Source organism: Vicugna pacos, chromosome 10, assembly GCF_048564905.1.
Source record: "Vicugna pacos chromosome 10, VicPac4, whole genome shotgun sequence".
Lineage (NCBI taxonomy): Eukaryota > Metazoa > Chordata > Mammalia > Artiodactyla > Camelidae > Vicugna > Vicugna pacos.
In genome coordinates this window covers 65,382,796-65,398,780 of record NC_132996.1, presented here as the reverse complement: position 1 = coordinate 65,398,780, position 15,985 = coordinate 65,382,796, and the positions used below count along the sequence as shown (strand labels likewise).

Below are 15,985 nucleotides of genomic sequence, written 5' to 3'. Positions count from 1 at the left end.
TTCGCTGAGAGCAGGTGCAGAAGCTGGCAGGGAGGCCCCACAACCGGCCCTGGCTAAGACAGGCTGGGAGCAGAGAGAGGGTTAAGAGAGCCAACCCCAGGCAGAGAACCTCAGAAGACAGGGCCCCTGAAGACCAGCAGGAGAATGGTCTTCCTCTCTCTCGGCTAAGGGGTGTGGTGCCCAGATCAAGGTTCGGAAGGTTCAGAGACAGGGCAAGGAAGGGGCAGGGGGCTGGGAGGAGGGCTGTGCAACCCAGAAGCAGCTCAGCTCTTTGGTACGATGAACGTGGCAGTGTCCAGCGTCCTCCTCACTCCTCCTCCACACTCCGGGGCCCTTTGGCCGCTCGCCTCTGCCGCCAGCGCAGCTCCTCTACCTGGCGCTCCAGCCCCCGCACCTTGGCCTCCAGCTGGGCCCCCGAGGCCCGGGTGCCAGTGAGGCGGCTCAGCAGGGCGTAGAGGGTGAGCAAGGCCAGGAGGAGCAAGGCCCGGGTGGACGGGTCAGGTACCGACCTCACCAGGGCCACAAAGGCGGCCAGGAAGAGGACCAGCTTCAGGCCCCACAGGATTCGCCCCAGCAAGGCCAAGACCAAGCCAAGGAGCAGGGACAGCAGCCAATAGGCCACCAGGGCCCCTGCTCCCCACAGCAGGAAGGTCTGGATCTGGCCCGGGCTGAGCTTCAGGCCCTGGGTGAGGTAATCTCCTGGAAGGGGAGAGAGTCACAGAATCAGCCAGCCTGGAGTGGTGAGAGGAGGGGGGTGGTCAAGAACCCCAAAAAGGGGAGGAGCTAAACCCCTCTGAAAAGGGAAAATCCTTTTTCATAGGGTCAGAGACATGAGCTTAGACCTCAGCTCCAGCTCCCGCTGGCTGGGAGGACATTACTTCTCTTGGTCAAGCCTGTTGTATCTATGAAATGGGAGTAATTCTCTGGGCTGTGGGTGACAGATGAGGTGCTATGTCTGAGCATAATGCTTCACCTGGCGTGAAGCAAACAATGACCCGGCAGGTGGTGACAATATTAGCCTGCTCTTATGCTGGCCTCTGGGGGAACCCGGGAGGTGTTCCTGGGGAAAAAGTCTAGACCCTGAAAAGATAAACTCCCCTAAACAAGAAGAGACAGGCTGAGCTTCAGCTGACCTAACCAGTTCTCGGCCACTCACCGTCGAGCCCCAAAGCACTCAGCAGCTGTGCGGCAATCCCAGACACAGCGAAGAAGGCCACAGAGATGGCGGATGAGACGGCCCACATCACCTGGGTCAAGGTCTGCAGGAAGAGCCAGGTAGGAGATGAGTCCAGAAGTCATGATCATCCCTCCTTCGAGCCTCACCAGCACCTCCCACGAACGTCTCCCCCACCCCGCCTCTCGCCAGAGGTTTGCCTGCCTGGGCCTGACTGAGGGGTCCCTTCCACAGCCACCTTCCAGTGCACAAGCTTGGACACCAGGCCATTTCTCCTTCCTGAAATGGAACCCAGGACATCTGGGCCCTAATTCAACTGATTGGCAGGAATACTGCAGTGGTAGTTGCAGGGGAACGTGGGCATGGTGGTGCTCATCAAGTCCCTGGAGTAGTCACCCCATAAAACTGGGGCACTCTGACTCTCCCAGGGAATCATGAAGGTGTGTGAAGTAAGACCTGTAAAGGGCTAGGATCTTTCCATGGAAAAGGAGACAATCAGCTCTTCTGTATTACAGATTTTATAAGTGACTTGTTTAGTACGACCTATCAAAGGTATGCGACAAGCTTGGGATCCATTAGGTGGAAGAGACAGCCCTGCCTTAAGGCCCTGTGTCATCCCCACCCCGACCTCTCCAGGTGAAGGAATGGACTCAGGTCTTGCCAGTTTGCCAATTTTAGATTTCGGGTCAGATTTAGACCAAAGTCAGACTCTGCAGTCACCTGTGACACAGGTTTATAAAGATGGCTCATTTCCTAGCCTTTCTGGCAGGGAAGGGCAGGAAAAAGGGAAAACTGGGGGTGGAGCTAAAGGCCGTCGGGTAGGAATCAAACAAAGGGAGTGCAAGAGGCAGGAACTGTCTGGCTTCATCCTGTGGAATCTGGGGCTCTCTGCCCCAGGGATTACGACACACAGAGGATGTGGAGCCAAGACGGCGGCCATGGCCATCTCCTCTTTCCTCAGTTCATGGAATCACGGCAGGGAATGCCTTCCTTACCTCAGAAATCAGGTGGGTGGTTTCTGGGCCAATCCAGGCATCCAGTGTTCCCCGCACAAATCGACCTATCTGGCTCAGGAGATCAACTGGGACCTCCCTCTTCTGCTGGTCTGATGACACAAAGTCTCGATGGGACTGGGATGATGCTGAGTGGAGGAGGAGGAGGGCCACGAGGACCACCAGGATGACTTTGAACAGATGCTTGCCCCATGGCAAACTGCTCCCTGTGCCTGCCATGGCTGGGTCTGCCGGGAGAGAAGCTCAGGGTGAACAGAGAGCCCGAATGAGCAGAGACACCCACTGTCCCAGGCATGACATGCCCCATCCCCCTCCTCCACCCCTCCCTGTTCGCTGAGAAAGGCAGAACTGGGACTTTCGACTTAAGCTGGGCACAACGATCTGATTCACAGGTTCCTCTTTCACATTCTTTACACCTGCATATTAATTAACCAGCAAGTATCATTCAGGGCCTTAAGTGGATGACAAGATCTAAGGCTCATTCCAGTTCTAAAACTCTGAAGGCCTATCTCTGCGTCTTAAGTGCTTTGGGCATAAAAAAAAAAAAATAAGACCATAAGGTTCTGTCCCCAAGGAGATTACAGACTACTGAAGATAAAGCTGATTTTTTCAAAAAATTGAAAAACAGCACACAAATAAATGACATAAAGAAAAGTGATCAGTTACATGCTCAAATAAGAACATACTGCACACAGGCCATCCGCTCTCATATGAGGTGGGTGTTAGCCTCCTGCCACTACTGGTACAGAGGAGAAGAAGCTGAGACTTAGGAGGTAAGCATTTGCCCAAGGTTGCTGGGCTAAGTAGAAAGGCCAGGATTTGAACCTAAGGTTCTGCTTCCAAATCGCACACTCATCGGTGGTGAAGGTAACACAGCGGGTTTCAACTGTAGTTGCTCACTGGAATCACCTGGAAGCTACACCAAGTACTGAGGCCTCTGTCCCAAGCCCAGAGGTTCTGATGTCACCGTCTGGTGTGGCCTGATCCTAGATCTGCAAAGGCTCCCCAAGGGATTCCACTGGGCAAAGTTAAACCCCCCTGACACAGAATGACCTCAACTCCCCAGCCCCCAATGTAGGCAGAGTGAAAGCACAACTCCGAAGTCAAGATATTATGATTAATAAAAAGTTAACCATGCACCACCAATTGCATTTAATCCAACAACAACCCAGCAGGTAGGTACTGTTATTATCCCCCACTTTACTGATGAAGAAACCGAGGAAGGATAAGTAGTTAGTGGGAAGCCAGGATTTGAATCCAGGGGCATCTGACATCAGATCCCGTCACACACACCACCGTGCTGTATCCTCTCCAACTTAAGTCTCAGAAGTGATTTGGAAAGTCATACAATAGGTTTATTCATGAGCCAAAATAGTAAAATAGTCTTGGCATCTACCAGTCAACTCTATGAATTACTGGTGACAATTCACTTATCCACTTTGTGTTTTGTGCTCTGATCTCGTCTGTAACGTGATGCTATAGGAGGTTAAGACCCAACAAGTACCAACTCATTGAAATATGTGTGGATGCAGCCAAGAAAAATGTTTTCAGTTCCAACTTCTACTTGCCACCATGCTTGAGAAAAGTCAAACCCTACTAGTAAATCCCCTGTTCTCTTCCAGGCTCAGAAATGAACCTGTGGCTCCAGGGAGTTTCCATGATTCAGCCCGGATGAGCAGAGGCTAGACCATGCCCCCGAGGCAGAAGCAGCCAGGTGTTCGAAGTTTGTGCAGTTACCAGGGCACTCAGGGAGTTGGCCAGAAATCTGGAGCTGTCAGGATGGACGAGATGGAAGAGAAGATATTCTCATTCTTGTTTAGTGGGAAGGAGGAGGGTCCAAGAAGAGGTTATAAAAATATCACTTTCAGGGCAACTTTTGGCCCAGAAACAGCTGCTGTAAGTCCCTCCTGAGACCTGGAGGATAAAGCAGGGCTGCCAAACATGCAGTTCATATAAAACAACCTCAAACGGGGAAGCCTTCTATTCTTCTTGGCACAAATCAGGAAACAGATGGTCCCTGCCACCAGTGGTCGGAGATGAGGATCACTCAGGTCAGTTCCTGGTCTATCTGGGTCATGACTGCGGACTGAAAGAACAGGGTTGCTATCCTGGGTTGGATTCTATATCCAAGGACCTCCACCAGGAGGGATCAGATGTCATCTCCTCTGTTCTAGAAGGTCAGGATGATGTAAGCTGCTCCCTCCATGGCAGCCTCCTGGGTTCTGTGCCATCCTCAACTTTCAGGCGTCCCTTTGCTCCAGCTGAAAGGAGCTGGAGGACCATGAAATAAACTCCACGATGAGGCTGGCATTGCCCCGTCAGCTGACCTTCTGAAGGGCACCAGAAATCAAATCGAACAGGAGTCTGGAATGTGCCCTTTGCATGTAAGAGTGCAGACAGCTGTCTGGTCCCCTTCTTCAGACTGTGTTCACAGCATTCCTTCTCCTTTCTTCTTCAGCAAGAATCTGACCCATGGCCATGATGCCTCCTCACTTCAGCCCAATCAAATACTTGGACTAAAGAGAAGCCATGGCAGTCAAGAGCTGAAGCAGTCTTGAGCTCTGAGCAGAAGTATGTCTTAACCATCTTCACCTCCTGTAATGCTAGACCTCAGCCAAACAGGAGGCACACAACCATGACAAACTGTGTGTGTGGTATGTATAGTGTGTGTTGTTTTATAATTAAGTGCTTGTTATCTCACCACTGCATTTAACTCTTACAACAATCTTATAAGGTCCTGCTACTCTACACATTTTGCTCAGAAAACTATGGCTCAGAGAGATCAAGTGACTTGTTTAGGTTCACACAGCAGAACTGGGACTTGACTCCAGAAGCCAGGATCTAAACCTTACCCTGTGGTTCGTTCCACATCCTCACACTGCCTTAGTAAGACATGGTCCCTGTCCTCAAGGTGCTTAAAGTCCTGCTCAAAGTCAACCATCTCAAAGTGAGAGAACACCTAGACCCTGCAACGAGGAGATCACACCCCAGAGGATGAACCACCTGCTGGGCTTACACGTCATGGGTTTGCACCAAGACGTATGAGGCCAGCAAAAATATGGGACTAGACCTGCCACTTTTGTTCTGACAGCTGCAATATGGCTCAGGCAGGGCCAGGAGAACCCTGCTGAGCTGAGGAAACTGCTTCACTGAACTATGGTATGAGAAGGCAGCATATGTTTAGCTGTGGTTTGCTGAGGGCAGGCAGGGTGGGGCGGTCCACACATCCCCTGCCAAGTCTTCTTCCTCCCATTAGCTTACTTCCACACTATGAATCACTACATGGCAGGAGGGGCAGCTGACTTAGTGCCCTCTGCCGAACCTGATTTCTCCATCATTGCTGGAGCTGTCCCTAGGGAGCAGCGGTTCTCAGCCCGTAGAGTCTGTTCAAGCAAAGGTGTCTGCCTCCTTGCGGGGCTGCCTTACTCAGACTCTCCCACAGATAGGTTCAGGCTTTGGTTTTTAGAGCTCCTCAGGGATTTCTGATGCATAACCAGACAACTGCCACAAATGATCAGCAGCACGGGGAAAAGTCTACTGTAGGCAAAACCCCCAAAGTGTGGTAGTGCACAAAGGACTCTAGACTTCCTTCTGTCCCAGGCTCACCTCTGTCACACACTAGAAGCACTACCTTATGCCTATTACTTAACCTGAGTTTTCGTCTCCTCGAATGTAAAACGGGGTCAAGCGAGGTTAAGAGTTATTGCAAGGAGTTAACATGTTTCTGCAAGAACTCTGTAAACATCTACAGAACACGAATTGCCAAGATATCTCTTATTACACTGTCGCATAGTTTAACAGTTTATATGCCTGCTTCCGCCATTACTTTGAGTACCTCCCCTTCAGACTTCACAGCTAACTTTTTTGGAAGCCCCAGCGCCTAGCACAGAACAATGACTAATAAGTGAGTATTAGAAGCCCGCCAAGAAGCAGTGTCGGTAGCAATGCAGAGCCATGAAGAGATGCGGAGAGGAGGCTATTTTTAAGTTGATCCAAATATGTAGCGGCCACCGAAAAGCACAGCTGAGTTGAAAGGAAGCTCCTAGACAGGGCGAAGCTGCCACTGAGAATGAAGTCAGCGTCCTGGCAGGTGAGGGCAGCCCCCGCTAAGCCCCGGACAGCTGCTGCCCGGCAACTGTTTGGGGGCAGGGCGACAGGCAAAGGGGCAGCTTCCCAGGCGTACCGCGCCCTCTCCAGGACCCAGTCTCTCTGAGACAGGGTGTCAGTGGCATGTATGTGCTATTTCGAACAGCGTGTCCCCTGCCAAGCCCTGCTTTGTGGCGTCGCCGGCAAGGGACGCGCTGCGGCCCGGGGGTTGGGAGTATCCCAAAGGGCTCGGAGCGAGGCCGTGGGATGCTAGGCCATAGGCAAGAGTCGGGGGCGAGGGGCTCAGCACTAGCCTCGTCCCCGAGCCTGACAGCCGCCGGGTCTCGCCCGGACCTCGGAGCAGCTATCGGAACGCTCTTCTCCCCGGAAACGCGTGCCTTCCGTGTTACCTAGTAACGACGCCCCCTGTTGCTTAGCAACGGGGAGCCGGGTCCCCAGTTGGTTTCCCCCACCGCGCGACGTCGGCCCCCTCCCCACTGCTGCTCGCCAGGCCTCGCGGTTCCGCCCTGCTCCCGCCTGCAGCAGCTGCCGCCTCCCCGTCCCGCATGCTGACCTCGAGTCCTGGTCTCGGCTCGCACTCACTGGGCTACGGCCCCCGCTGCCCTTCACGTGCGACTTCACTAAAACGCGCCACTAAACCCGCACCTCCACACTGGGGCGTTGGTTTATCGTCTGCGCACGCGCAAGGCGGGATGAGCCCGGGGACCTGCCGGCCTCTCTTCGGGCTCAAGCCCGGTGCCGGTCAGCGCATGCGCTCTATTCTAGGCGTACGTTTTTCCTCATGCATTCCCACCCAGAGAATGGGGTCGGAAGTTCGAGCTGGGAACGGAATTTTCTGGCAGGAAAAAGGAAAGAAGTGACTATATCTAGACTATAGAGTGGGTAAACTGGATCTTTGAATTCAGAGTGGAAGCTTATCTGCCTCTAAAAAAAAAAAGACCCTTGGCATTTCGGGCAATGTAGTTCTCAGCCATGTGGTCTCTCCAGAGGCATTGTGGGAAATGTAGTTCTAAGGGAGAGGCTTCTGAATGCACCTGTTCTGAGAAACTTTTCGCGCTAAAAAGGCACAAAGGGAAAGGTTGTTAGAAAAGCAGTAAGAAGCGCAAAAGTGAGAAAATGCATCCTCTCCCTCTGAGGGCATTTCTACATTAAAACCCTGCAGATGGCTCCCAAATGTTCTCTCAGTTTTAGAGAAAGAAAGGTACCAACTCCCAGAGCCCATTTGTAGCAAAAGGCGGCGTTATGAAGGACATTTGAACAACAGGAGATTTGGAATGAAGTGATTTTTTTTTTTGCTTGCTTTGTGATTCTAGGCAAATCGCTTCATCTCTCTCGGTCTTCTTGTTTCAACTTCAATGTTGTTAAAAAGAAAACCATAGGTTTGAAATGGGGTTAATTATGCTAGGACAAGCCCTCAAACCCGGGCTTAATACCTAACCTAAATGAAGTTTCAGTCTCCCCTAGAAATGTAGACTTAACCAGTCAGTCAGGAGATTTTTTGGTCAGCACCAATGAGGCAACCTGTCATATGGGCTCTCTCTAGCCCTCAAAGGAAGATGACATAATCTGATACACTGACCCCGTATGTTCCCCATAGATAGATTGCCTATGCCCGAAATAATCTTTCTTTTTCTGCTTCTCAGTCCCATGTCCTGCCTTAAAAGCCTTTCCCTACTGTAGCCCTTTGGAGATGGGATGCTGCCTGATTGATGAATCTTTTACAGCCAATAAGATCTTGGAAATTTGCTCGACTGAATTTTATTCTTTGATTCTATGAAGTATTAGAAGGTCCTAAAAATACCACTCCACTGCACAACAAGAGATTCAATGATGAGAGGAGAGTGAACATTTATTTTAAAAACATGGTTGCTGTCCAAATGCTTTATCCCATTGGGTACCATAAGCAAGCTCCCTCTTGATGTTAAAACAGTTTCTGAAACTCAAAACTGTAAAACAGAAATCCTTTTTTTTTCTCCCTGCTGGAATCAGTTTTCTAATTCTGCCTTCTTCCAAGATGCTGACTGAAAGAAAAACACACTACGTAAGAGCTGTGAATTGAGTTTTGTGCAGTGTCTTACTGAGAACTATAGTCCAGAGACAGCCTCTTAGATAGCTCTGAGGGACTACTCAGAAGAGGTAGGGGGAGAGGCCAGTATATCCGTGATTTTGGCTAAGAAGTATCAGCAATCCAGCATACATCTCAGTAGGTTACTGCTAGTCAAGAGGAACAGATATCTCAGTTAATGATCCTAGTGCTTTTCTAAGTATGGGAAGATGAAAGAATCAGTGTTCATAAAAATGTTTCCTGTTATATATAATTATCTAAGGGCTCGTCTTACCGGTTTTCCCAAAGCACAGAGTGATATATCCTGTTCATTCTGAATTCCTTTCAGGGTATATTGCATATCAGCAGCTGCCAGTGGCTTGATTTATTGACTTGTGGAACTGGATAGTGAGTGACATTCCTTGTTTTACACTGCCTCCCTGTGGTCATAAATTTGACCAAGGTTTGGGAGGCCTTTTGTAAGTAGTTTGTAACATGGTGCTAGTAAGGCTTATTCCTAGGTCAGGTGAGGATTTCGTTGATATGCCACTCAATGCGCTATTGCTGGACTTCCTGTTAGGTAGCCATAAAAGTCTCTGGACCACCTATCTTGCTGGTCCAGGAAATGATTCCCTCTTGTTGCTTCCTCCCATGTCTAGAGTTGCATTATTACAATCATTTTAATCTTATATAGAATTATATATTTGATCAATTGTTTCAAGTTGTTTAGTCATCATTACTTTTGTCGGAGGCTCAGTGACATGCTGGGTAATACAAGAAACGACAATGTCATAGAAGAGGCAGAATGCAAGTAAGACAGCTAGAAGCATGAATAAGGTCATACGGAAGAAGTTAAACCAAGAACTTCCATTTGGTGCAGCCCAATATATCCCCAGTCATCTGACCTAGTCAATCGCTATCTTTAAGGGTAATAATATATTGACATTATTCATAAGACACTCAGCCCAATTTCCTAGTGTAATTAGGCTGATTATTCCTAGTATAATTTAATTATTCCCAACATAATGGGGCCTTTAAACTAAAATGACCATAGCCTGGTGTTAACCATATATAACCATCCATAACTGAGAGAGGATCTCTCCAAATAAGCAAGAAGTTATGGTTTTTGACTGAAATTTAGCTCATTGTTCTGATGGAGTAAACTTTAAAGAAAATTTCTATTTATGACCAGGGTCAGAGCAGATATGATTGATTAGCCAAGTGAGCGGGGGTCCCATCTAGTAATTTCAATAATGGCCTGAATAGAACTATATAACTTCTTTCTTCTAGAATAAATTTCCTAAGGGCTACCCAATCAAAGTCTTGGAGTGGAGAAATCCACCAAGGTAAACCAGAAATACTGGACATGGCTAATTGACTATAACTTGACAATTGGATTGACTTTTAAACTGCACAGGATTTGTGCTTGCAATTGAAATCAAGAAAACATTATAAATAATCACACAGGTCAGGGCCAGTATCTTGGGATAGTTGTCTACTTCTGATGTCATCTTCTTCTTCTTTCTTTCTTTCTTTCTTTCTTTTTTTTTTTTTCTGGTGGAGGTACTGGGGTTTGAACCCAGGACCTCGTGCATGCTAAGCATGTGCTCTACCACTGAGCTATTACCCTCCCCTTAACAAATTTTTTAAATTTATTCTTTTATTTTAAATTATTTTGATGTCACCTTCTCCTTATCCTGGTGCAGCTGTAGTTTCTCCTCTGAGTGTTGTTTTAAGGTGATTTTAGGTCAGCAGTCCTCTCCATGGACCAGTTTGGTACAGGAGGGCCTTTTGAAGTGGGAGATATGAATCCAAGAGTCAATTCCCTTCAGTTTCACTTCACAGGATCTAGTTAAGAGTACCTGATAAGTATCCTTTGACTTAGGTTGGAGAGAGTCCTTTAAATGATGTCTTTTCCAGTATGCGTAATCCCCTGGTTGCAGGTCATGGGGCATCTGATCTTTATCCCAAGACAGATTACAATGATAAGCTTCAGAAACTAGCTTAGAATGTCCTTTTAATAATTCAATTAAACTTTACAATAATGCAACATAGTAAAAGGGACCATCTAGGAAGTGAGTCTTAGGCAGTAAATACCAAAACTCAAAGATAATTAACAACACTAGAACTTAATATCCACAAAGGTGTATTACTGAAACCTAATTCTTCTCTCCAAAACCACCCTCATCTCTACCAAATATAGCCAAAATTAAGACTAATTTGTTTGCAAAATAAGTCTGGTTTCAATAAACTTGGCTTCATTATTCATATAAGTGTAATAGATCATATATGCTCTTTTAAATTGACTTTGCTGGGACTTTTCATAAGAATTCTCAGACTGAACTTTAAAAGTCCTCTCAAGGCCAGGAAATGCATGCCAAGGATTTGCCATCAGATTCTGTCTTGAATACCTATAAATTTGGATGAATTACTCTCTTCTTGAGATCCAAAATATCTTGAGGTTTTTGCATCTGCCAGGAAGTGGCTTTCTTTTCTTTTTTTTAAATTGAAGTATAGTGGATTTACAATGTTGTCTTAGTTTCTGGTGTACAGCATAGTAATTCAGTTATACATACATATATATTCTTTTTCATATTCTTTCTCATTATAGGTTATTACAAGCAATTGAATATAGTTCCCTGTTCTATACAGTTGGAACTTGCTGTTTATCAATTTTATATATAGTAGTTCATTCCAAACTCCTAATTTATCCCTCCTTCCCCTTTTCCCCTTTGGTAACCGTAAGTTTGTTTTCTATGTCTGTGAGTCTGTTCCTGTTTTGTAAATAAGTTCATTTGTGTCTTTTTTTTTTAGATTCCACAAACAAGTGACATCATATGCTATTTGTCTTTCTCTGTCTGACTTACCTTACTTAATATGATAATCTCTAGGTCCATCTAAGCTGCTGCAATTGGCATTATTTCATTCTTTTTTATGGCTGAGTAATATTTCATTGTATATATATACCACATCTTCTTTATCCAGTCATCTATTGATGGACATTTAGGTTATTTCCATGATTTGGTTGCTGTAAATAGTGCTGCTATGAACATCAGCATGTCTGTACCTTTTTGAATTAGTTTTCTCATTCAGTAACTAAAACTATTTTTAGTTTTTTAAGGAATCTCCATACTGTTTTCCATAGTGGCAGCACTAATTTACAATCCCACCAACAGTGTAGGAGGGTTTCCTTTTCTCCACACTCTCTCCAGCATTTGTCACTTGTTTAATGTTTAATGATGGCCATTCTGGCTGGTGTGAGATGATACTTCATTGCAGTTCAGGTTTGCATTTCTCTGATAATTAGTGATATTGAGCACCTTTTCATATGCCTATTGGCTATCTGTATGTCTTCATTGGAGAAATGTCTGTTTAGGTCCTTTAGAAGGTGGCTTTCTTTATTCACCTGTTAAGGCTGCTGGGAACCCTGTATACAAGGTATCAGACTATTTTTTCAAGGGGCTTATAGCTCCATAAAGTCGGTCTTAGTTCCTTAAAGCTGTCTGGCCATATCTGAGTCTATGTATGTCTCTGTCAAATATGACATTCCAGTCAAAGCCTTGATAGTATAACCATTATTCCCAATTGTATGCTGTTATAAGGGGAACAGATTCTTTTTGTTTGTTTGTTTGTCTGTCTTTTTAAAATTGAAGTATAGTTGGTTACAAGGTATCAAATTCTGGTGTACAATATAATGTCCCAGTCATACATATATATACATATATTTGTTTCCATACTCTTTTTCATTAAAGGTCATTACAAGATATTGAATACAGTTCCTTGTGCTATACAGAAGAAATTTTTTTAAATCTATTTTATATATAGTAGTTAATATTTGCAAATCTCCAACTCCTAAATTTGTCCCTTCCCATCCTCCTTTCCCCTGGTAACCATAAGATTGTTTACTATGTCTGTGAGTCTGTTTCTGTTTTGTAGATGAGTTCATTAGTCTTCTTTTTTCTTTTTTTAGATTCCACGTATGAGTGATATCATATGGTATTTTACTTTCTCTTTCTGGCCTACTTCACTTAGAATGACAATCTCCAGATCCATCCATGTTGCTGCAAATGGCATTATTTTATTCTTTTTTATGGCTGAGTAGTATTCTATTGTATAAATATACCACAACTTCTTTATCCAGTCATCTGCTGATGGACATTTAGGTTGGTTCCATGACTTGGCTATTGTATATAGTGCTGCCATGAACATTGGGGTACATGTATCTTTTTGAATTAGAGTTTCCTCCTGATACATGCCCAGGAGTGGGATTGCTGGATCATATGGTAACTCCATTTTTAGTTTTTTGAGGAATCCCCATACTGTTTTCCATAATGGCTGCACCAAACTATATTCCCACTAACAGTGTAGGAGGGTTCAAAGGGAACAGATTCTTACTGAACTTACACAAATAACTATATTGCCATGAGGCTAAGAATATTCACAAAGAGTTTCCAAATTCTGAAGGGATCAGGTAGAGAGAAAAGATAAACATTTCAATTCTGCTTACAAAGGTATAATTTACCAAATTGCTGTAAGTCACAGCTTAAGGGAAAAGGTTTGCTTATATCTGGAAAATGAAGATTAAAAGCCAAAAACATTTCAGATAAAAAGTTATACTTGTTGATCTTGATACTCTGTTAGTTTTATAATGACATCAGTTTTTCCAACAGAGTTCTTTAATTTCTTACCCAGTTTAGAAGTATAATCTGAAACTTATCAGAAACCTGTACTTTTCAAAAAGCATCAGAGCAAAACACTAGCTGTCTATAAATGAAAAAAGACTTTAAAAGGCATGGTTAAAGACGTGATTACAATGCAATTGTCAAGGAAATTTAGTTATTTTTGTGAAATAAATTCTTTAACAAATTCTGTTAAAGTCTGTGAAGCTGATTTGAGGAAAGATGTCAGGTCAGCCTCCTTCCTAATCACCCAGTCCAAATCTCCTCACTGTCTTTCAACTGAGCAAAGTCTTCCCCGTGTCTGTCAACTGGGACATAAAGGCACCTGTTCTTGAATCCTAAGTTCAAGGATAACTTGCTCCTCATAGTGAGGAGTTTAACAACCTCTGAATAAAACTCAAGATTGTCAACCAAGATGCTAGAGCAAGACCAGGAGTGACTCACCTAAATTCATCTGGGCACACCAAGGAGGCAGACAGGCCCAAGGGGCCCTTGCTGGTACCATGGTTCTGTATCCTATTAGAGTTCAGGCAAAGGAGAGAGGTTGCTCTGGGTCCTTTCATGGTCACCAAAACTGTCAACTGAAAAAAAGTGCACAACATAAGAGGTATGAATTGAGTTTTATGCAGTGTCTTACTGAGGACTCTAGCCCAGGAGACAGCCTCTTAGATAGCTCTGAGAAATTGCTCAGAAGAGGTTTGGGGAGAGGCCAGTGTACCTGTGATTATGGCTAAGAAGCATCAGCGATCCAGCATACATCTCAGTGGAAAGTTGGGGTTCATGAAATTTTTTTCCTGTTATATCTAACTATGTAAGGACCTGTTTTGCCAAAGCACAGAGTGGCTCATCCTGTTCTTCATTCTGAATTCTTTTCAGGGTGTGCTGTAGGGCAGCGACTGTAGTGGCTAATGACTTCATCCTTGGAGGACCATATGGTGAGTCCTTGTTTCACACAGACTACACATGAGTAGCCACCAATCTGCCATCATGTCAAGTTGTTTCTTTCCTTCAGATGTTTCCCAGACATACCTGTCTTCCTCTGGCCCCTTATCACTTCCTGCCTTGGCTAAGGGTCTCTTTCTTCCAGAACGGGCTCTAGCAGCATCCTGGGCCTCACCTTCCAGCCTTTCTAACAGTTGTACAGTTGCAACCTCACATGTGCTTGTGAGATCGTTTCTTATTTGTAGAACTACCAACCTCATGTCGTGGACTTTCCCGTGCAAGAAATGTAACTTTTCTTTTTTCTTTTTTTTCCTATGACAAGTTAATTTCTTTTCAACTCTCTTCCAGCTGAGTGGTAGAAACATTCTCAGACAGTTCAGGGTTCTTTCTATCCTTGTTTCTCAGGTTGTACACACCTTTTGGAAAATTAACATAGAGTTGAAGGGGGGAACGAGAAGAATTCACCTAAACCTCTTTGAGCTGCATTGTCCTGCTTAATCGTCTGTCTCTTGTCCACATAGGTTGCAACTAAATCTATATGGGAAATGGAGCTTCTTCTGGATTATTTGCCCAATATGTTGCCTTGCTTCCCAAGTAACAGCAGCCCTGGCCTGGGGAAGCAGGACATAGAGTTCCTGTCTCAAGGACCACTGACAGCTATGCATGTATATATCCCTTCCCCAACATGTCCCTTCCCAGCCTTAGATAATCTTTATCTCCTCTGTGGGGAGGTTGAGATTGGGAGGAGTGGTGAGTAATCTGAGATCAAGTTCTCACCTGTAATATTTACTCCAAAATCAATTGCCCTGAATCCTTTCTATTCCCTGAAGAGCTGGCTTTTGAAACTCAAAAGCCTTGAAAAGACTCCCCCTCTCCTCCATTCTTCCATCACAGCCGTAAGCTCCCCCACATAGGGACAACTCTGTTTCACTCAGAGTCCTATCCCCAATGCCAGGTACAGTGCCCCCTGACTGGCCACAATGGGCACTCAACAAAGATTTGTCCAATAAATAAATTTTTGTGTCCCTCTCCCTCCAGTCTGTCCCCTCCCAACCCATCCAGTAAATGTCTTCCAGAGGAATCTTCTAGAAACATGGTTATCACTCCACAGCTGATCTGCTGTTCCATTGCTAGCCCAGTAAAGTCTAACCACCTCTGGTTCAAGGTCCCATCCAAATGGTTCCACTTTATTTCCTACCACATCCAAGTACTTAAGCTGCCTGGCCTGGCAGGCAGTCTGTCGTTCAGCCAACAATAGTTATGACTTTTCCGCTATGTGTCAGGCACTGCGTTAGACTCTGCGAAGCAACAGTGACCACAACAATGATGGTTCCTGTCATCTCGGAGTTTACAATCTAGCGGAGTATCCAGACATCAAACATTTACTTGTACATAATTAAATGATTATAGTTATTCAGGATGGTTCAGAGGAGAATTACAGAGTGCTGTGCGGACTAAAATTCAGAAGTCAAGAACAAGACTCCAGAGGAAGTACCATTTAAGGTGAGACTATAGTTTCCTTTGGAGGGGATAGGTGGGAAGGGAAGGAGGGACAGTCCGAGTTGACTAAAGTATTCCAGGCAAAAGCACTGGAACCAGCCAGAGAGGGTAAGTTTGAGGACCTGAAATGCCAGTGTGGCTGAAGAGAAGTTGATGACTCGGCCAAAATCACAGAGCAAATTGGTAGAAAAGGTAGGACCAGAAGAGTTGCTTGGCCAGCGTTAGTTTTCTTTACCCATCTGCATCCACGGCTTCTTCACTGGGTCTTTCTAAGGGTAGTCCGAGAAACGCTTGCCCGGGAATCACGTGGGGCACGCACTGAAAACGCAGGCTCTCTTAAGCAGACCCCAGGAAGATGCATTTTAAGAGATTCTCGCACGCCAAAGTTTGGAAGACTACGATCCCCAGGCCCCAACAAGCTCTGTTCTCAAGAGTGTTGCCGAATTGATTGGCTTTTTTTTTAAAAAAGCCCACTGCATCATGGGAAATGTAGTTTCGGGCCTCCTTTCCTCCTCCAGGGGCGCTT

The 15,985-nt window shown here is 45.5% G+C and overlaps 1 protein-coding gene and 1 long non-coding RNA gene across 5 annotated transcripts; one reads left to right on the top strand and one right to left on the bottom strand.

The window, feature by feature from the left end:
* Window positions 1–95: 95 nt before the first annotated feature.
* TMEM109 (transmembrane protein 109) lies at window positions 96–15,949 on the bottom strand. Of its 4 annotated transcripts, none has more exons than XM_072970045.1 (5): window positions 15,695–15,949; window positions 13,462–13,598; window positions 2,170–2,414; window positions 1,157–1,259; window positions 96–699 (listed from the first exon to the last, which is right to left on the bottom strand). In XM_072970045.1, the coding sequence occupies exons 2-5, from the start codon at window positions 13,520–13,522 to the stop codon at window positions 308–310; spliced, it is 801 nt and encodes a 266-aa protein (XP_072826146.1). In that variant the 5' UTR covers window positions 13,523–13,598; window positions 15,695–15,949; the 3' UTR covers window positions 96–307. The 4 variants fall into 4 exon arrangements, with proteins under 4 accessions (XP_072826146.1, XP_072826145.1, XP_015103883.1 ...); XM_072970044.1 differs by lacking the exon at window positions 15,695–15,949 and adding an exon at window positions 13,736–14,658; XM_015248397.3 differs by lacking the exons at window positions 13,462–13,598; window positions 15,695–15,949 and adding an exon at window positions 6,877–7,026.
* Window positions 6,152–14,824, top strand: LOC140698791 (uncharacterized). The gene is made up of 3 exons (XR_012076748.1): window positions 6,152–6,277; window positions 13,894–13,952; window positions 14,481–14,824. It is a non-coding gene; the product is annotated as an uncharacterized lncRNA (long non-coding RNA).
* Window positions 15,950–15,985: the final 36 nt, after the last annotated feature.